The sequence below is a fragment of the Colias croceus genome, chromosome 5 (genome assembly GCF_905220415.1).
Source record: "Colias croceus chromosome 5, ilColCroc2.1".
In the NCBI taxonomy this organism is placed as follows: Eukaryota; Metazoa; Arthropoda; class Insecta; order Lepidoptera; family Pieridae; genus Colias; species Colias croceus.
In genome coordinates, this window is record NC_059541.1 from 1,216,438 (window position 1) to 1,240,021 (window position 23,584).

General features: G+C 31.6%; 1 protein-coding gene across 4 annotated transcripts in view; it reads left to right on the plus strand.

Annotated features, from left to right (window-relative positions):
* Positions 1-23,584, plus strand: part of LOC123691807 (teneurin-m) — a 208,635-nt gene that overhangs the window by 144,905 nt on the left and 40,146 nt on the right. For all 4 annotated transcript variants that reach the window (XM_045636371.1, XM_045636372.1, XM_045636373.1 and 1 more), the window contains exon 4: positions 6,981-7,019. In XM_045636371.1, coding sequence (XP_045492327.1) covers positions 6,981-7,019 — 39 coding nt within the window. The remainder of the gene's footprint in view (positions 1-6,980; positions 7,020-23,584) is intronic.

The window sequence follows — 23,584 nt, forward strand, 5'->3', positions numbered from 1 at the left end:
TTTGGTTGTAATTGATATTTTTGCGATTTTTGCTTATTTTTGTCCTTTATATAGGTACTTATGTTTATGTATGTATAGATTACATAAACACACCAACGCCTACTCTACATTAAATTAATAATTTCATGTTTACTTTAACTAGCGTAGGTATATTTCTGAATAAAATAGATTCCCAACATTCCGTAGTTATAAAATAAAATCGTATTTTTATTTCGAAATACAGCGCGAAGTGACACGCCGGCAATTTATTTTATTCCGCAAAATAGTTAGCACTTCAGACTAGCTGACGGCAAAAATAAATTTACCATAATCGTATTTTTACTATAAACTTTAACAAAAACAAACATCGGCTTTCGCATTTCGAAACCAACCCGTTCGCTGCAGGCTGTCCGAGCGCGCTCTTATTTGGTAAGTACGGCCATTCTAGCCCCGTATGGAAGCAAGCCCAGGCCTTATACGGATTGTGAGTGCCATTCTACCTCTGTATACCTCGCTACAATTGTACCTCGTATCTGTTGAATCTACAACAGTACCAGCTATTTATAGTGTGAATATTTTAATACTCGCTTTAATTTTGTTCGTTGCTTTTGAATTGTTTTATCGTTGACATCTCAGTGAGTTAATCGTTATTAAGTATGTTTTGTTTTGAATAGATTTATGTTCTAGTTAACAAACAAACATGTTCCTTGTTAGGACAAATTAAATTGTAAAGTCTGTACTTAACTTTAAACGTATACACGCTATGAAAAGCTAATGCTGGAAAAGTGATGTAATTTTAAAACGTTTTACATCTTACATGCAAGTAAACAAAAACTACGGAGGGTCCTATAAGATCGTAATCTTTTGAGGCAATATCCTTTTGCGTAAACCTCTTTTATTTGCAGGCAAGTTTATGGTGTTGCAAAAAATGTACGTGCCGACAGAGTCGTATATCATTGGGATTGACGCGTGGTATCACGGTGATCTAGCGAGGCGATGGACGAAACGGCCCGGCTGATTGCTTTTACATACATCAGCGTTTTAGGGTTAATCTATGTTTTTAATGATTCTATATTTTTATAAATTTCAATATTCTTATTTCAATAGGTAATTAACTTGCTCAGAAAATTAATATCACGTACCTAGTCTCTGGAAAATATAAGCTCCTCAATCTCTTCTGATATATTGATCATATTAGTTAGACATAACCAGTTATTTATTATCATGTACATAGGTTATGATTGCTTCTATTGCTTAAAACGCAATAGAAGCAACACTATCCCCTTCAACTAATACTTTTAAAATCCCGAAACTTCTTATATAAAAAAAACACAGAAAAAATAACTTAAAACTTTCCAATATTCCCAAAAAGCATCACGTCCCATCGAATTACACGGTGTTGCATAATAAAAAACCATTTTTGTCAGAACAAACAACTTTTAATCACAATAACCAAATATGTACCTGTTTATGGCCAGAACCATGTATAGCTATCGAAAACCCTTTATTATATGATGCGAAGTTAATTGCAGTACTCAAGATTTATTTTGCGGATAATTTTGTTGCAATTTTCGTGACGCAACTTTTAAATCCTGACGTTGAATAAGGCGTTGATTCGAAAGTCTCTGGATTATCGATTCGAAAGTCGAAAGTCTATCGATTGTGTGCAGTTGTTTCAGATAATGTTTGTTTTGCTATGTTGGTCATATTGGACGTGTTGCAAAATATTTAAAAAATATATGTATTAAGATCTGGTAAGTTTAATTACCTATATCATTTTAATAGCTGCTAATAGAAGCTGCAGTGTAGTAAGACACTAGTTGTATAATCAGATTAAAAATTAATAAAATGTTATCATTAAATATTATTTAAATGTGTAGTTTAGAATATTAATAAATGTAAAATTTAATTTTGTCTTACATTCACAACACAATTCAATATCATCAAAATAAATCTCTATAACATTACGGCATTCACAAAGAAACTCCAAAAGGCCGCTTGTCCAATTAAATAAAAAGTCTTGCATAAGACTCGTGGGCCATTTGTACATGTAATGGATACCTGTGATTAATATTGACTTGCATTATAGTAATGGAGGAATTGTTAATTAAAAAGTTTATTGCATTATAGATGGGAGTTTTCAATATTCTAATTGATGATAAATTGAATGTGCGTTGGTTTAATTGATTGTTTGTGCATTTGTCCGTATGTTTGGTTGATTATAAAATGTTTATTGGATGCAATTTTGTATTGGAGTTCATTTAATGAAAAGAAACATTAATTAGAAATATATGCATTTAAAAACAATTGTGTTAATAGAAAGTTTATTATTGTATGTCAATAGATCGTTGAAATTTGACCTTGTGAATTATCTTGTCATTCTAAGAGTCTCTCCTGTGTTTTACCACTTTATACCGCATCGATGAAACTTTTAACAAATCTAAACACTTAAATTCGTACAAGAGCATATGAAAATAATTAATACACAAATAAAGCAAAACAACAAAAACACACAACACTTAACCGCTACCAAGTCGTCGACCCAATGAAAAAAACATGACATAACCGTACGATGGGTGGTCGGGACCTTACAAGGATGCGTACAAGGTCCAGGACTTGTTACTATATACAGCAGTGGCATTTTATTACTTGCGTAATCAATATTGCAAGTACAGTTGTCATATTGTGTCCTTGAGTTGTGATTTGGATATTGATTGTTATTGTTAAAGTCGTAAAGTCGAAATTTGATGCACGTTCATTTGCTTTCTTTAAGTCGGATGTAGATTTTTTTTCTGAAGATTATAGATTTAAATAATATATATGTATTTTAGAAATTAAGTCTGGGAGACTAGTCTCCCCGTGACCACGCTCGCTGTAAAGTGTTCGAAACGTCGGGAAAATAATATAATGAATAAATCGCGTTTAAAATCCGTTAAAAAGTCTTTAATTTCTAAATGTATGAATACTCGCGTAAAATCAAACCCTAGAAAATACTAATATATTTTATTTAATAAAGTAAGTGAACCAATGTATACTGTAAGAACTTGGTTTTCTATTCCTAATAACGGTAAAGACATTGTCTCTCCAAAAAGGTCTTAACAGATTTGATTCAACTTAAGATTATGACCTAAAATAATACGAGAAATAAAAACAAATATTACATAAAAAGGATTTATTATTTAATCCAAAGCGGTTGGAGTACTTGGCAACGAGGTGGGCAGCACCCACGCATGTGATTATATCGTTAATATTAACTAGTTTAACCCGTGGTTTTGTCAGTATATGTTATTTATAAAATCTTATAATTCTTCTTAAACCTATATAAAAAGTAGTAGTATAGAAACTAACATGTAAGAATAATTGTTTAATTGGTTCCTCTAAGAGTAGTGCAATCTCCATATAGAAAAAAGGATTCAGCGACTGTGTAATTATAAAATGTTTCCTAATATTTATCTTATTAAAAATACTCTTAAAAATGCAAATTCGAAATATTATTATCTACCTATACTTAATATTATAAAGTTGAAGAGTTTTTTGTTTGTTTGAACGCGCTAATCCCAGGAACTACTGTTCCGATTTTAAAAATTATCAGTTTTAGATAGCTAATTTATCGAGGAAGGCTATATGCTGATATCATCACGCTGAGACCAATAGGAGCGGAAAACCGCGGGGCACAGCCAGTTTATTTATCAAATATTAAGCCCCATACAATAAATACACAATGCATTGTCCATTTTTTCCAATCACGTATCCATTGCGCCGATATCGTGACGTGGCACGACACGTGCGCGTCTCACGACTTTGACTCACGACGCGACGTTTTGTCGCAGCGTTATTTATTACCGGACGCGGCTGGTGTTGTGCGCGCTCGACTTTGTATTTAGGTATATTTTATTATGAATGACATGCTTTTTGATTTTATATGTAATTTAATAAGAATGAGCTTAAATTCTCCCAACTTAAAATTATAGTCAAAATTAGTAGGTACAATTGGTTGGTTTAGTTCACTATCCACACTACATCCTACTATCGTACTATTTACTCCACTTTGGCCAAGTATGTTCGTATTTAATATAGCAATTAATTAATGATAAATAAATAAAGAAAATATGATTGGCAGCTCATAGTGATAAGTTGGCATATTTAAAGTTAACTATAATAGAACTTAACATTTTAAAATTATAAAGCTTTCAAATGCAAGTTTATTGTTACATGATCAAAACCCACCAATACTTTGAACATTAACTTGTGCTACAAGCCTTAATACTAATAAAAAATCAGTATCAAATTCGTGACAAGACACAACCAAACGCCTATACATTACCCATACAATATACATACGATTAAGCGGCTATAAATTAAAGTGGAATACGCGACAGACCTCCAAAGGTCTCTTATTGTCCGCGCCTGACCCATTTATTTCACCATTTGTATCGCTTTGTGAATAAAACCTGACACGACCGCATAGACCGGCCATTCTACATTTGCATTCAATTACTTAAATGACAATATTATACAGATACATTTTATTTAACGAAAGTTATCGTCTGAAGAATGGAGTGACCTCTGCTATGTTACGTGTATAAGGTTTCTTATATTGAATTAAATGGAGATAATATAACTTCAAAATTCAGATTTTCAATTATTCAAATTTGGGAATAGTAAAATGTAATATTTCTTTTCAATTGCTTTAATAAAATATTTCTATACACTACGTAAGTGAGCTTTTGTAAATAATAAATACATATCTGTACCCGTTTGTAGAAAGTAAATACATGTGATCAGTAATTTTATCTCACTGAGTTCACATTTCTTCTACAAGTTTATAGTAACACGATATCTTATTTCGACTACAAATAAATAGAACGAATATTTTTTAACAGTTCGGCCGTTATGATTCCTCCCAAATCCAATTGGGATTACGTGAAAAAATCGCTAAACAAAATACGGTATGTTTATAGTAAAAATAGCACTGAAACTTGGTTTCAGATGTTTTTATTGGAAGTTTATCCGATTCTGAATAAATACAGCCTAACAATCCGGGAGCAGCCTCGGGGCTTCCTTATAGACGTATGTTTACTTTGCAAATAATAACAAAAAATGTTTCATGTTGCCATGCTGTTCTGTTGTATAGAAATTATACATATGTACATGATAAGAATTCATTTGGAAGTAATGATTTTCACTCCAGCTGGTTTTTATTTTTATTTATTTTTAACAGTTTTATGTACCATTACAAATTTTACAATCATATCATAATATTAAAAGAAAAGGAAACATTCATAGCACATAAGGCAACCATATCGCTTATCAGCGATCTCTTCCAGGCTGCCCAAGGTAAAGGATAAAGATTAATATTAAATGGGTACACTGGTGGCAATGAAAATAAAATACATATTATATGAAAAATAAGAGAGGATATAATACATACCAACTATTATTTGGTTTGTCAAATAAAGAGTCTTAAAAATCCTTAAAATTGTAGGAGTAGGTACCTAATTATACATTTAAACCAGACGAAAATAACGATGAAGCTATAAAATTAATATTTATAATTATAGCTTCAACAAATAAGAATCAATACACGTCTACAAAATATATTTATTACCAACCTTTTTCCAATCTCCTGAGCATCGTATACCATTTTAGTAGTGTTCAAAAGATTACCCATATACAGTGTTTTTAAACATTGTTTCAACACAATACTATGTCGTAAATGCATTGCTTTCCTAAAATAGGATGTGAGGTTTCAACGGAATTCCAAGATCGGAAAAGATAAAAGATAAAGCTAAAAGGTAGTTCTCCAGCTCCTCATACTGAGAATATGCTTTTTCTAAGAGACTACGTAATACTGCAGATCTAAACAAACATATTTATATTTATCTATACTTATAACTATAAAGATGAAGAGAAGAGAATACGCTAATCTCAATAACTACTGCTCTGATTTGAAAAATTCTTTCGGTGTTAGATAGCCTATTTATCGAGGAAGGCTATGTGCTATATTATATGTATATCATCACGCTGAGAACGACAAAAGCGGAGATACGCGAGTGAATAGGACGCAGCTAGTATAAAATAAAATTATATTGGAATAACACTTTGAATGCAGCAAATTTAATATAAAATAAATAGTTTAAAATGTTCTCACGGAATGGAATTATGTTATATTTTTAAGTCAAACGTTGCGTTTCATTCATTCGGTTGGTTTGTACAAAATATTACGATCAATTGGCTCGTACACTGAGAGTACAGTCGCGTACAATATCGTTTCGAAGTTATGATTTTTGCTATTTATTTTATAAAAATTATTTCGTTATTTTTAGTTTGAGACGGGTTGTTTCTTTGTAATTGTTTTAAAACTTCTTTATAAGAACTTGTAAATGTCATTTATTTACTTTCAACACTTACAAAATACTTTCAACTAACAACGTTCCTGTAAAACGATGTCTACACATTTGTGATTATTATAAGCTTTTAACTTCACCATCAATCAATTTATAAACTAAATCACTACATAACAGAATAATTCTCAACCAAAATCAAGACCCTTGCGTACTCCAATTCCGAAGTGCAATAATTGCAAGTCTAGAATGTGTTGGAGCCGACAGTACGCTCAGGAGGTGCTAAACGTTACAAAATGTTCCGACGGGCTAGCTCCAATGTTCGGCAATTAGCACGTGTCCATACCGGTTGCCATGACAACGCAATATGATACACCCCGCTAAGCAAACTAATTGGTTTCGGAATGAGTTGTGACGTAATTAATGAACGAGTTAAAAATCAATGCCCTATATTTGGGAAAAGGTTCAGTTTTAGAGATTTTTAATTGACGCGCTCTAGATAGTTAGAGGTTAGTTATTTTGGGAATATTTTTTATTCATATTGTATTGTAATAATTGTATTTCAAACTTATTTGAAAAATATAAACAGTGACTTAATTGTATGTACATATTCTTAATTTTATAAAATGTATTAAAGGGTAATTTATTTTGTTACAGGCATGCTCAGATCTACATACGATCGGCCCGACCACGAACGTAAGTAATTATTTTAATTTCTTAAAATATTAACATATTTAAAAATATTTCATATTATATTAACTTAAAAAGCATAGAGCTTACCCACTTAAATAATATTAATTGTACACTATATGTGTTTGTTACTCAATAACACTTAAACAACCGCACATTTCTAAATAAAACTTGTATCCACTACATATTGTATTATTCACACATTTCTAACCCCGTATCATTCCAATGGACACGAAAAGCAAAAAAATAATCAATTTCTGCACACCTGTACACGACACGTCACGTCATTCCCGTGACGTGTAAATAAAGCAACTAGCATAGAACCTCAGTTAGGTCATCAATTTTTCCCTTTATTCTAGATTCAGCTCGTTTCCATGGCAACTGTGAAACCTATTGTGAAATGTACCAAATGGTTTATTGGGCAAATGTTTGGACGGGTTTAATGAACTTTGTTTTTTGTATGATAAAATGAAGAAGCTAAAATAATTCCATTAATTTATTTCAAGAGTTAATAAATTTAATCTTATAAACGATAGCATATTAATTATTAATTAGTTTAATAATTTATGATACAAATAATAATAACAGAAATACATATAGTGTAACTTATAAAAGATTTCAACTATTGGTCTTTATTTTGATTCTGTCAAAGATTTTTGCATTGAATATCATTATCATCAACAAACAAATTACAATAAATTTATGAATAATCTGCTACTGAAAAGTATACTATAAATAATGACACTTTAAAATATTAACCAAATGAGTCTGAATTCTCGCTATCCGTCATAAATATTCAATAAGTTAAACCAAAATATTCTGTTAAACGTAACTTGTTTATTTTGTGTCAAAAATAGAAATATTTGTACTTTATATTTCAATGTGCTTTTTATAGACCGTGTTGTAGCAGTTGAAATATATTATTTTAAGTTCAAAATACCAAATCAAGTTGACTGATTGTGACTAAATATTTTACAGACCAAAGAGCACTTGCAATACAATTTAATTATGTTTCAATCGAGTATTTCTCAATTACGAAATGCACAGCCTCTGTCTCCTACAGCCCTTAACAAAATTATGAGCAAAATAACATTAAAATTATTTAATGAATAAACATAAACACTCCATATATTGTTTAGTCTATTGAAGGGTTTATATTGAAAACTGCTGTTGAAAAGCGATATCAAAATCACAAATCACGTCGACTACAATATGATATACATGCTATTATTATTTTTATTGACTTATACAAATTTCTATAATTATAATAAAAATAAACTTTTTCGTATAACAACGGCATTAAAAACACTGGCTATTTTTTCACATATTTACTACCTAGTGCCATAACTACGTAACAACTTTCGTCTTTTCCAATTACATAATTATAATATAGGCCTATGCACTTTATAGTTCCACATTGTAAACCAAATTCACACATACATTTATAGAACTCCGATTCGCGGGCGGCCGTTATCATAATTCACTTAGTTCATAATCTAAACTCCATCCTCAATTTACGTCAATTCTATAGCTCCCGAGTTCTCACAATATTGAAATTAATTAAATTAATGGAATATTCCATAGGACGGCGATAATCTGAATGATTGCCGACTCGAAGATACTATTCAATATCTTCATAATGAATTTCGTACAGAACTTGCGCTCTAAAACTATAAACTATGCTTTGAGAAGTAATTTTGCTGGAGCAAGCCGTTTCATTTTAGTTCGGCAATTCGGATCTGCGAGGGCTTACCAAGTTGTGCCTAGTAGCTAATTTTAATCACGATCAAAAGGATATAATTACGTAGATTTACAAAGAGTAGTTCGCAAAATAAAGTCTAATACTAATCTCTTTTAAGCTTATGAAAATAAATGATGTTTATACTACTAGCTTCCGCCCACGACTTTGTACGTGCATCCACGTTTTTCCCCGTTCCCGCAAGAATTTCGGGAAATCCTTTCTTAACGGATGCCTACGTCCTAGCATCTACCTGCATGCCAAATTTCAGCCCGATACGTCCAGTGGTTTGGGCTGTGCGTTGATAGATCACTATATTCAGTCACCTTTGAGTTTTATATATATATATATAGATATCTGTGTAAAGGCAGTATCATAAGGCCAATTACTCATATACGTTAAAACCGACACAACCTTTTTTTTCTTTGTATTTAGCGTGATTTTATCGAGGTGTTTCTTGTATACCATCTACTAGTTACAATAGAAATATACTAGTTCTATACTTGTACTGGGGTATGTAAGTATTACCAGTATTAGGAAACTCAAAGAGCGACGTCACCGATTGTTTAGTTACTATCGAGTTAGGCAAGTTGTTCACGGTTTAAGCCAGTTTGGATGTTGAAGCGTTAACTATCCTGTTTGATACGATTCTCGCGTATTATATAAGCTTTAATGCTCTATTTTATGACCGTATTAGTTAACCGCAGATTGAAGTTTAACGTCTGTTATTATCACGCCGAAGTATTTTATTCTCTTCGATTTCAGTCGGTTTTACCTCTGGAAAGTGTAGGTTTCTTTAAGAAACGACTGTATTCATAGAGATGATACATGTAAAGTAGGGGGGGGGATTATCACTACTATATGCTACTATTGTTAATGCAGTTGTATTGAGCATGAATATTTATAAAAACTTACTATGTTATGAAATAACATTCTGAACGATACCGAAGTTCACTATGAATTTGTGTTATTTCCTCGCAAAGAAAACAAACTTAGTAATAATATTCTTATTAGATACTTAGTAAAAGATAAACATATTAACAATTACCATACCTTCGTAAATTGATAAACAAACCCCAATAACTGGGTGCGTCTAATTTTAGTGAATAGCATGCAGTGAGTTCGCGCGGAAGGAACGTCGGAATTCGTGCAAGCGCCATAACTTCTCATTAATCTGTTATTAAATTCTAAAAACGCACTTAAATGCAAAGAGGAATAATTCGGTTACATTTAACTGTTAACGATGCGTTTTGGTGTTAAGGAATTCAATGTTTAATCTTAGGGATTAAAAATATTGTTAATGTTTTGATATTTGCTTTTAAATTGATTAAATTACGCAAGCCAAAATAAAAAGTAAAATTGCATCTGCAAATTTGGCATACAAATAGACTATTTATGTACTAATATAGTACTGACTTTTATGTAGTATAAGATAAAGATTTCAGTAGTTATAGCACTAGTTAGTATGTACATAGTATAAAGAATACTGTGGTATGTATATAAAGGGCTTATTTACGCTTAGCTTCATTTTACGAAAACCTAAAGCTTTCCTTAGTCGTCTGAATGTAGGAATTCTTCGAGTATCCCAAGGGTGCACTAACGAGGGATTTTTTTGAAATTCACCCAACAAGCTAACAGGGGTGAAAGTTTCCTTGGCAATTTTGTTATTTCCAAAAATGTTTTGGAGATATAACGCAATTGATGTATATGCCTGCATGTTACTTGCAAACTTTTTTCATCAGTTTTAGAAGTATACTATTTTCGTCTCTATAATGTATTTCAAGTGGTTTATTTATTAGTAATTATTACTTTCATAAATCGTTAAATACCTAGTAGTGCTTAAGTAATCTTAACTAACGTTCGACTTCAATTAGGGCGCTCGATAACAGAACGTTTTTCATAAAAACGCGAAAGTAATTAATTACTTTGCACACTACTGCTTTAATTTTTGTAATGCTAATACTATATATAAACACCATCACAATATCCACCCTCATCCATAGAATATATATAAAATAAGCTATTAATCATAAATATAAAGACGCTATTATTACAGGAAATTGGTAAAGTTGTTTGTAAATGAGGCCTATTGAGAGACACGATGTCGGCATAAGATACTGGGTAATGAGTTTCATAGGGTATTCAAGCGAGATTATATCTTGTGAATATAATAATGTATAACAAAGACTTGTATTAAAAATCTAAAAAAAGATATCCTAATATTATATGTATGGATAATTTATAAGAAAGCCTTTTTGTTAAAATTCTAAAAAGAAAGCCTAATACATGGAGGTTTTATTTTTTGTTACAAACTATAAGTGATTATCGAATATCACAAAATGCATACTAATGGATACAATATTAGTTATTTTATATAGATATAGGTGCATTGATATTTGCATATCTGTGAAGATCACCTGATACAAGACAAAGCAAGTAAATTCTTTAAGGTTACAATTAATGATTATGTACATCGCCTGTAGTCATTCATAAATAAAATATTCATTTCATAAAATTCAGGACAAACAACAAAAAGTGATCAACAAGTTTTTATAGCCGCGAAACCGAATTACCTAGCTCCTGGAATTTTCCAAGAAAATGGGAAAAAATTTAGTAAATTCCAGGAACATTAAACCGGCAATATCAATATAAATTCTCACTCAGAACGGTTAAAATGAAAAAAGGATTCCAAACGACCACCTGAATCACTTTCCTAAGTAAGGGTGATGTCGTTTATAGCGCTAAGGCAAATTACACACGAGCGTTTAAGTCGCGCTCTAGATTGTAATAATAACATTACAAAATAGAAACAAGGTTTTTTTTATGTTTATCATTTGTCTCATATTCATGTTACAAAGTTTGCTCATTAAGACTAATGGCATATCGAAGAATATATAAGCTTAGAACATAAGGCATTTTTGTTTAAGAGATTCAAAGCCTTATCCATACGTGGTATTTAATCTCATTTGATTTATAACTAAGAAATTAATGATTTTCATTTTATTATTTCCTGTGAATAGCTATTACACATAGGCTTATTATTAAGCTTCTCGTAAACCTACAATAGAGCGCGTTTCTCCCGCGCGTCCCTGGAACTCCTGTAAATCTGTTATCTATGTAACGATCGGACATTATCCCGGGACGGAGTGAATTTGCATTATTTTTTATCGTTCACTGACACTTGATGTTCGGGAACCTTCGGCACAATGGTGCGAGTTCCTATTTTATACTTAAAGAGATAAAAATTACTCAGTCATTATCGCGATTTATGGATTTTTGCGAAATATCGTCACGTTTTATTATAAGTGTTTCTGTAAAGCCTGTGTTGGCAGTATTAAAGCTTATAGCTAAAGTTTTCGGGTGGTAAATATTTTGTTTTTCTTTTTTGTAGAATTTGTCGTGAGGTTAATGTTATGACAGTGTTATAAATATAAAATAAGATCTATTACAGGGATTTTTGAAGTCAGTAAAGGCAGAAGATACTTTATCTTGATTAAACATACTGAAAAACGTTGTATAAAAAAGATGCAATGAAAATATCTAAATATTATATTGTATCGATATTATTCTATTTGCAACTAGACTATAAAATTGCTAAGCAATTACGGTCCATAAAATTCACTGTAGAATTTTATTTTAAAATAAAAAGTATAAATTATTGTATAAAATTATACACGGTAGTTTTTATTAGTCGCTCAAATAAAACCAAACTTTTGTTCAGCTAACGCGGCGCTAATTGAAAAAAAATCCCCGCGAATACGATTTTAAATACGTTTTTCAATAAAAACTAAAAGTTGCATCGAAATGAGTCCAGTTTAGTTTATCTTACGACTCCGCTCGTAACTTCGTTAAGAACTTTTCAATAATATTATTATTTTCCGCTCGTCGCCGCAAATAAAGTGATTTAAGTTTGATTTTTATAAATGAAAAAGGATTTTTATAATCTATATCTGTGATTAAATGTTTCATTATATTGTTTTCATAATAAATATTGTGTAACGAGCAGTTACTCACTGTTTTCTTGATGTAACTAGTAATATTGATACTGATTAATAACTATTAATACTGTCAAACCAGACAACAAAAACACAAAACAAAAAGCATGACTATCTATCATCCTACAAGGTACCTTATAACAATATTAACCAATAAAATAAATACTAATACAATAAATGATCAGTAATTTTACAAAAAAGATCCAAAATCCCATTAGCAAGTGGCACTATATGCGATTACTCTTGAAATTCGTTTAATTAAAACAATCGACGTTCAAGTGAGCTTTAATTGTTAAACGAACGGTGCCCGATTCGATTCCCATTGTTATGGTGTGTTGTTTTATTCGATTGCGAGATATTAATGAGTTTTATTTTGCCTTAATGCATCTCGTATTTATGTTCACAAAAATTATGATGTTAAGTCGCATAATTGTCAATGATTTTTGAAGTGAAACTTCTTTAAGCGCGTTGAGAGTAAAATTTCAAGATTGCGTCATGGCAATACGATCATGTCATAGAGTAATGCGATGATTTTATCATCTTTGAATCATGCCAAAGATGTTTCACTTTTGACACGTGTGCTCGGCACACACGCTCTTTTTTAAGTATAATGTGTATAGTACAGTATTTGAAGTGCTTTTAATATATAATGACAAAAGCATCGCAATCGCATTTTGAGTTTGTATGTATATTTCTCACGTGTGTTACGTGAGAAATATACATACAAAACACAAGGATACATCACTAAACTTATATGTATATGTCGCAAAAATGTAGAACGAGCACCAATAATGCGAGTGGACTACAAAATGACTGCAATTGGAAGCAAGAGTAAAAAATATTTCACAAAAATCACAGCTCCATACGCCCGACTTTTTGTTTGAACGGCAAATATATTTGTTGAAAACATTTGCTTGTGAAAAAATCCAACTGATTTTTTATTTTTCTTTCAATTGTATCGTTTTGGAGTTGCGCTTATTTATTTGTTTTGTTTTATTGTGCGTAATGGAGATTTAATGGTTGCTTTTCTGGAGATAAGTTGGAACAAAAACATTAATACAATAATACTTTATAAATAGTATTCTATAAAATTAGTTTTTTGGTCGATTTTATGTGCTTTTTCTTACTGAGTAACTGAAACTTTGAAAGAACGTTTCTATTTGAAAGAAGTTACTGTGAAAGCTATAAAGTTGTAATATTACGGTATTCACAAAGTCGAACGCAAAATGTGTTCCTTTAACTAACGAGAAGAAACTATAGTAGAGCTACTCATTATAACCATTAATATCAACTTCTATATTAGTATAAATGTAACTATCAATAACTTATCATAGCTTAATACTCCTTACTAAAATAATCTGACAAAATCTAAAAAAATTCCAACAAAAATTTTATCCTACAAACTTCACAGCATATGTTTCCTTATTCCGTAAAATTATGTAACCAGATATAGTGCCCGAACTTAACGTTACGCCGAGAATAATAAACGGAGTTCAAACTAAGCGTACACAAAATACTTTGTACTAACAATAAGTGCACTATTCCGAGTAATTTAAAGGAAATTTTTGTCGCACTCTAACGTATGAACGAAACAAGGACAGCATGCAGTGAGATTTAGCTTTTCATTTTGTTAATGTTAGTGATGTTATTGTTATAATCAGTGTTGTTTTACATTCGTGGATAGTTTTTTATTTTTGTTTTAGTTGTATCATTTACTTCGATGTTTGATGATAAAAATTCATCTTTTGATATTTTATACTATTCTAATAGTGCTAGTTTATATATTTATTTTATTTCGGCTTTGGCTCACATGTAACCTAGATAAAACGTAAATCTGCCAAACCAAATCTACCTGCGTAGCAAGTTTGTCGAACCGCTTCAATATTATATATGCCTGAAAGATCAAGAATGTCTTCAACTCGAATTACTATTAATAAGAAGGTAACAGATTACAATATTGATTACGTATCATATCTGAGACAATATACATTCAAATAACGCCTCAACGGCTCCTTATCAAGAATTTGGAGAGATTTTCATAGATCAAAGGTTAATAAACTATATTTTCCTTTGTTCGCACCGGTTTGGTTTCCCGCGGAATCTTGGCGCCCTAATGAGGCGCTTTGCCCTGCTACCAGCATAATTGTGGAATGGGAATTACGCTTTATTTGAGTTCCTATTGAAATTTGATAAAGCATAGACGGTTTTAGGTTTCATATTGTCGATGAATGTTTTTATTTTGTAAATAATTAGAGTAGCTTTTTTTGTTTGGGTTGTCTTGTTTCTTGCGATATATCATATATTTTATATAAATTTTTGTTACAGTTTTAAGTTACATTTTCTATTTGTGTTCATTCATTGTCGTGGTACAATAATATAAGGAAATAATGTAAATACAACAAACATTCTGGATTAAAATCTGATTACCAATGGCTTTGCTACATTTCCTCTACAAAAGGCAAAAACCCGGGGGATTAACAACGAAATGACATTATCGAATATCTTATTCATCTCTCAAAAAAGCAACAATCAAATCTCTCCGCTCTGAGGATAACGCCGTTTGCTAATTAAAAGCCGGTGCGGAGCTCTCATAGCCATACTTTCAGTTCTCATTTTATTTACAAAAACTTGGTATTATAAAGAAAATTTCAATTATCCTCGCGAAATATAGGAATGAGAATAAATTCATTAAGTTCTTTTGCTCATAATAAGAAGGTACGAATTTACATTTAGACACGAATTATGATAATATCAATGAATTATGATTAGGTTCTGTAAACCCTTGTCAAGTAATAAACGAGGCACCTAATATCGTGGAATTTGGTAGAGAAACGTTCGATGTTTCTGTATTCAATGATATATAGGAATTGAATAAAAAAGTTGGTCTAACTGTAGAGATTTAGGGAGACAGTTTTGACCGATCGAGCCGAATTCGACGCGAAATGCCGAATGGACAAAACTGGGTCAATTACGTTGCTCGAATTGCTAACGGGAGGATAATATTTTTATTCAAATGACATATCGAATAAATTGTTGCAATCCAAACAAACTTATAGGTTTTGGCTAGATAGATGTTGATTTTATGCTTTTTTTAAATAAATAAAAGTGAATTTATATTATATTTTTGAAGAGAATAGTTATATGTAGTAATAAAACCGTATAGTTTGTTTAAAAGCAGCTCTATCGATGTACATCATTATCTGATTCTAACAGTACAAAGTTGGGTTATATAGGATATGATATTATTGGAAGGAACCCTTTTTCCCAACTTACAAAACAAATATGAAGCATTAATATTCACTATGAATACATTCACACATTTTACAAGAACTCTCTACACCATTCACACTGCATTTTAAATTTCGAATAGGCGTTAATAAGATCGATGACGAGCAATAAATATAATTGGTTCGTACAAATGACAGCGCAGTCGTAGCTATTAAAATGTTTTCGCGATACGAATTCGCTATTTAAGCACCAATTAAGGGCTCGCTAGCGTCAGATAGCACTGAATTCGCAACTCAATCGCAATTATTTTCCACTCACAAGAAAACTTGAAACGAACGTTAATTGTGGTCTCCGAGACTGGGGGACGTTTGTTACTGACGACACGATGTCGTTGCAGTAATTGGAAAACAATATGCTGAAATGTGGGTAGCAAAGCTGCAAGCAGTGTTGCCTTTTCTAGAACTACAATTTCTTCATAATATGTAAACGCACTTGGTATTCGATCGGTCGTATATTGATTTTTTTAGCAAGTACAAATAAAATGTATGATTGACTTAACTATAATTTAATTAATGTTTCAAACGAAGTTAAGTAGGTACTGTAAATTACAAATCATGACTACCCTTGAAAAGAAAGTCTGCTCAGAAAATCCTTTGGAAACCTGAAGACATAAATACATTGACTAATATATGATATTACTGTAACTGATTCATATTTTTGAAATCTTTTAATTATCGTATCAATATCGTGTGCTGTAAAAACGTCAATACAGCACGCAAGAGGTGTGACGTCATTAGCAATCTTCTGAGCGCCTGTGCTACCGACAAATTGGAGCAATTACAATGTGCCGTTGTTTCTACCCCAATACCCCACTGCCCCTGCCCTTGCCCCTTTGAACTCAGTGATTTTGTTAATTTGAGTGACAATTTATTAAGAGATACTTTTGAAAACTGATGACGTCATCGAGTTCGTGGCGGGACGTTGTAAGCAATTTTTGGGGACAATTAGTATTTGAGTTTTGATGTTGGCTGAAAAATGTTATTAAAATGTATGTAACTATTTGTAAGACAATTTTACCAGTGAAGGGGTGTTTACACACTAATAATTCATTTGTCTGATCTGAAATGATACACACCTATTTATCAAATTTGTTTGTTTTCGTATACTCATGATTGGCTGAAACCTATAGCGCCAAATGCACTTATGAAATGAATATCCATATTTCCTGTATCTGTTATTACATAAACGGTTTTCCGCATCATTTATCCAATAGAATTATGTTCGCAAATGAAAATAATGGCCCGTAATTTTCTGTTGAGCAAAACTTCATAATAAATTTCATTAATTACATTTAAATGAAACATAAATTGTTTTATCTTAACTACCGACAATATATAACGTTGAATTAATAAAAAAAACTTCGAAACCGTGAAATGTAGGTCCACGCACAGATGGCGCCACGTGAATTATTAAGTAAATTTAAAAAAGGAATTTCAGCATTCGTGTGAAATGGCGCGAACGAAATTTACTATTGCGATTGCCTCGCTTTAAATCGATCCGTGTTACGTGTATTTATTATTATGGTTTAAATTATTCTACTATTGTTACCTTTTATGCACTGCATTTGAATTTCACTGTTAGATAATTGTAGTGCAGCTGTGTAATGTTGATACTTTTATGTTTTTGTATTGTTTCATCTTGAAGTAAATTTAATTAATGATACTTTTACAAAACAAATAAAATATCTACACTTATCATACTTGAAGAAATAAATAAAATTGCTTTGCTTCTAAATATCAATTCTGAGAAATACCTTATTTTATGATACATTTTTTATTTCATATGTTTTTATTACATTCATATTATGTAAGTAAAGATTCGGCGACAGATTGCTTCTAATTTTGATATTTTTCTATCACTTAGAAGTCTAGAGGTCATTCGGAACTTTATACAGAGACTTTATTGAAACATGTAGGTATAGAACTAACGTGCGCCCACGATAGGAGATTTTTTACACCGCTTAAATGCTTTCTAAACTTCTTAGGAAACATTTTCTACTGCAACTGAAACCTGACCAAAATAGTATGGTCGTTTCTTAAATTAACTTGGTAATTGGTAATCTAATAAAGTGATACGTACTAAAACTTTTGACAACATGCATTTAATTTGAAGCTACAAGTCTACCCTTAAATGCAACTTTGTTGCAAGCTCGAAAACACATCTTAATAGAACAGAATCCTTAAAAAGAAACAAACGCAGAGTCACGCCTCGGGCTCTTCAAAACCGAGATGTCAGTGCTTACGTCACGGGGTCAACGGCCGCACCGGGCACATTCGTAATGACACTTGTTAATTAAGTGGCCTGACCTAATTACAAGGTTTAGTGCCATTAAGTTATGTCACTCTTCTAGATGTATGGAAACGTCTTGTGAATCTTTTGATGTTTGCAATAGTTTATAATTAAAAAGAAGCTACTAACATTTTATGATTTCAAGTTCCTGTCCTTAAAATTAATGTTTTGCAACGATATATACTTAAAAGTAGTAATCATAAATTATAATTCCCGTGATATTTCTATGTGAACAAAAATATCGTCAATATTAAAATAAATTCAATTCTTATGATTCAATTACAGCTTTACAAATTCTTTTCAATTGATTACTTGGAAACTTTATTCATTATAGCAATGAAATAACGTAGTATTTAATCATTTTTTTTCAATTTATCAATAAGTATTTTTTATAATAGTTCAATTCGTAGCCAGTTTGAATAAATATCGGAACATTTAAACCATATTTAGTTCCAACCCAGTGTTATACAAATAAAGATAAAGCTGGTGTTTCAAAAATAAATCCTCGTAACTAACAGAATTTATCTTTTCATGAGCAGTTGGATAACACTCTGCAACTTTTGCTGTTACGTAAACTGCTCTTGAATAGAAAAAGATATACTACGAGTGCGCTACGCGACTACGCGATTCGTAGCTAAGTGCTACGACGAAATGAATGTAGACGGAAAACTTCAGAGATTGAGAAATATTTCTCCTTTTTATTTAAATAAATTCTTACGGGTTTATATTTATTTACATTAGACATTTGAATTTAAATGTCAGGAAGTTTTAAACACATTCATTTTCAGTAAGCTCCAACTTTATTTCTATAATGCAGCAATATTAAATAGCGTACAATCACGTTATAAATATAGAAAATATGAATTATTTCAAACCGCTATTAGCTTGTTCAGCCATGTTTTATTCAAGTACAAACTATAATCCGGGCGTGCAAGCAATTTTCCATCCGAATTATTCCTTAAAATCTCTCGTAATTATCTTCATTACTCGTACTTGAAGTCTCGCTGCAATTAATAAAAAGCCGATCTCAAAACAGGACGCATAAAGCATTCACAGAGTTCGTTCATAATGTAAAGACGGAAAGTAGGTCTTGAATGAAGCCTCGGAAATAGTGCCTTCAATATAAATATGAGGCTATAGGTTAAGCTCTCAGCCCGAGATTTTGTTCTTTTGTCTCGTTTTCTGTAGAACAAGGATTTCGAATCGTATGCTTTATGTTTTGTGATCTTCAATAACTAATATATAGGCTTTGGCATATTTAGGTTGTTATGTAATTTGCGAAGGAAATTTATATCATTGGAAATTGTTCGGTTGCTAATACACGATAATAAAAATTCAAGTAAATGACATCACATCCCTTATACTTTGTTTTTTCCAATATAAAAATCTTTGTCTAATATATTATTTATTTATTAAATAACTAAAAAGTAAATTCTACACAAAGCAAACGTATTTTCACATCATATTCAATTAAATGAACGGAGAATTTCCCAAAATTGTCTAAACACATCGTACATATGAAATTCCAAGCAAGTCAGTCCTCTGCCAAGATTCTGGTTAATCCTGGTTAGAGAACCAATACAGTCTCCTAACCGTTCCAATGCCGTAATCAGCTGATCAGTACACTGACCACGTAGCTCCCTTGGACACTTGCCAGTTTGTAAAAACAATTGTGACGCCTACGTGAAGCCTACGCTGCTACGCCGCTACGGTGCTACGGCGCTACGCTTTAAATCTTTACGTTTCGTAAACAATGCCGCGTGAATACGTAAGCAGGCTGTTTATTTGATATCGAAAGCTAAAAAGGTTTATTACTGTTTTTTATTTCTTAAATTGGATGGATTGAGAATAAAATCAAGTCTTAGAGTGAATTATGTATTTCAATAATTTGTCGATTTAGCGATTTTCATTGAAGACTGTACATAATTTTTTCCAGTCATCTATACGTATATTTTTTGTAATTTTTTTATCAATAAAAGTATACAGCATTACATTAGCACATGATCTCGCACAGAAACATTTAATATGTTAATTCGTATTATTAAATTATTAAACACATACAGTACGTATTTAAGCTGAAGTATACAGTACGCTTGCACTCATTCCAAGCTCCCTGTACCACAAACGGGCGTTAGCGCTAATTTGTATTCGGTAGCGTTCTTAAATATAACCTCCAGTTAAATGCAATAAACCACGGGTTAATACTGGCCTGGTTGGCAAGCGCCGTGTAAAACTAAACCAATATACTTCTTAAAATTACTGCAGCCCGTTACGTAACGCGCTTGGCGATGGCCCAAACTGGGATTTTTAACTCGAATATCGAGTTCAGGTTTGAGGTGTAAATGATTATGCAATATTTGGTTATTGGTGGGGGTAGGTTTTATAGATGTGACGCATAAGGGCTTGGAAATACAAGTGCTTTATGTGTAGTTGATTGGATTATTGAAAAGCAATAATTCTAAATTGATGTTATTGAACAATCAAATTTAGAATACTTAATTATACTAATTATTAAATTAATTAATTATAGAATCATACTATGATATATTTGTACTTACAGTTTTGAGTGCAATGTTAGTTCAGTAATAATTATATACTTTCTTTCTTCTTCAATATTCGATTGATAATAATTTCGATGCATTTACAAGACAAACTTATTAACTAAATGTACTTTCTCATTAAATAATAACATTGAAATGGTTATAAGCTGTTTTTATAATTTTTTTATTCGCAATTTACTGCCTTAATTGTCAGTTTACCCAATATACAAACAAAAACTTGAACAAAATTATAGCTGAATAAAACATAAGTGCTCTAGACTCTATATATAACATCTTATAGAGTATTCGATTCGTTAATAGCAATAGACATCCCTCAACTATTTGCACACTCGACTCAATACTCAGCATTTTTACAATAGGACGCTCGAGATCTATCCTTTACAAATTTACCTACCGTCTAGAAACAAAGCTCCCTGATGCGATTTAGCGGAGAGCTATCGTCTTTGATGTGACGAATCAAAGGCAGCGATCCATTCGTAATACATTTACCCGGGCCATTTCTGTCCCCTTAACCCGCCTGCAGTCCAATAAGATTTTCATTACGCGTTGAAAAGTTTTTAATGAGTGAATATTTTAAACCCTCGCTGCTGGATTATGGTGATTGTTTTTTGTGCCTTGTTTGTTTGCGAATATGCAGTTGTAGAATGTACGGATTGTTTTGGTGACCGTTGGTGCTTTGATAAAGGATATCTTAGTCGTTAAATGTACAAGTATTGCTGACAATATATACTATACACAACACTTTTGAAATACTTGTAATGAATCATTTTGTTTTGCTTAGTTGTTTTGTTTCAATTTGTCAAAATATTAATATGAAACGGCAGATTTATTTTGATCTTTACAAATGTAATCCCGTGTTGATGTATTGTGACATATCACAAATATTTCAACGACAAATTCTTCGTTAAGCTTTTCGATTATTATCATTTGTTTACGACAAAACATTATTAATAACGTTGTCAATGGCGTATGTGCATGAATACGAACATAACACGTTTATTCTGCGGCTCCAAATTAATTTCGCGAACTCAAACTATTTCGAAATAAAATTTCCGCCGCCACCACTTCTTTAATTACATTTCATTCAAGTTGAGTGGAAATATTTGCTGTATTTCTGGCCATGCTAGCGTAGCGTGTTTCGCTCACATAACACCGACTTCTTACCATTAACTACGAACTAAGCCTTGATTTACATATTAATTAAGATTCGGCCCCTAATTACAAAATCATCGGGTTGAAATTGGTGTTAATTTTTTATTTAAAGAAACATTCCGCTGATTATAAACTTAGTAGGACGCGAGTCGCATTGCCCTTAAATTTATTGTAGACGGGACATAAAATTATGGTGATTTTAATTGTTGATAAGCATTCCGGCTAACACTTAAAACAAAGAAAGCAATTTTTAAACATACAACAATGGATAAACACGAAAACTTACTCATAAATAAAACCGTAAGTACAATAACTACACATCACACAGTAGGTACGACAATAATTTCAACCTAATTTCTTTAGCAATACCCCACATACGACCTAACCATTGAGTTATTCCAACAACCATATATACTTTCTTTTATGTTATATAATTTGTTCCAAGTGTTGTAACACTCGATATCACAGCACAGGCACAGGGCAGCAACACCAGGGTCGCAATGAAGGCATCAATCAAGTAGCGTGGAAAGCCACTTATCAGATGTATTTGCGGCCTGCTTATATGTAATTTCCGCCATTCGATCGACCGCCTTAGGATAGTAACTGACCGTTAAACATAGGCTTTTAAGGCCTAGTTTTAAAGTGGAAAAATAATATTTGATCGTAGGGTGACTGCCTATAAACTATAATCTATCTAGTAAATATAAATTTACTTGATGCTTATTACGTTTTTACTATAAGGAAAGGTTTTTACGATTTGAAAAGCATGTAGATAAGTTTTATTTGATTTTGGAAAATCACATATATATTGGAACACAATAGATGAATGAGTTTAAATCAGACTTTTTTTGTACATTTACTTTTTATCTGTACATTACATTATTTGTTAAAGGAACTCAATCCGTCTTCAAAGGTTTTTAGTGTGCATTAGACGTAACACGACCCTCCGAAATTGCCTAACCTTGTTCGTGATGTATATAGGTCCATTCTGGCCTTTTAGTATCTAGTGTCTGATTTCTTGCCTTTTGTTATCAGCTGTTATATGATAGGGTTAAATTTCAAGTTTTTATTCCTCTTGAATCTGATATCGAATATTCATATTTATATGTATACAAGTGTGTTGGTATAGATAGCATTATGTATTCGTAGTCTAATATTTTATTTTAAACATTTTAGTTTATTTCCAAAAACACTCATACTCATAAATCAACTCTACTTACTGTAATACCCCTCAATATTCCCTAAGATACACACTACAAATCTAAAATTAAATAATACTTCACAATACATCTAATTCTTTTACAAAACCAACTAAGAGAATTATCACGTCCAGTCGTCCAGTTAAAAGAATTAATAGTGAGTCTTATTAACAAGCGATTTCTATTGAATCGAGTGTAAATTGAAAAACAGCTCGGTCAGATAATTAACTTAAGAGGTTTGACCTAATGCTGCCGCCACTCGCTTACAAGAATCTAGGGCTTTAGTGTTCACTGTAAAATAGACTATATTTACTATTTATTTCATAGTAATTGTAAGATTTTTATTGGA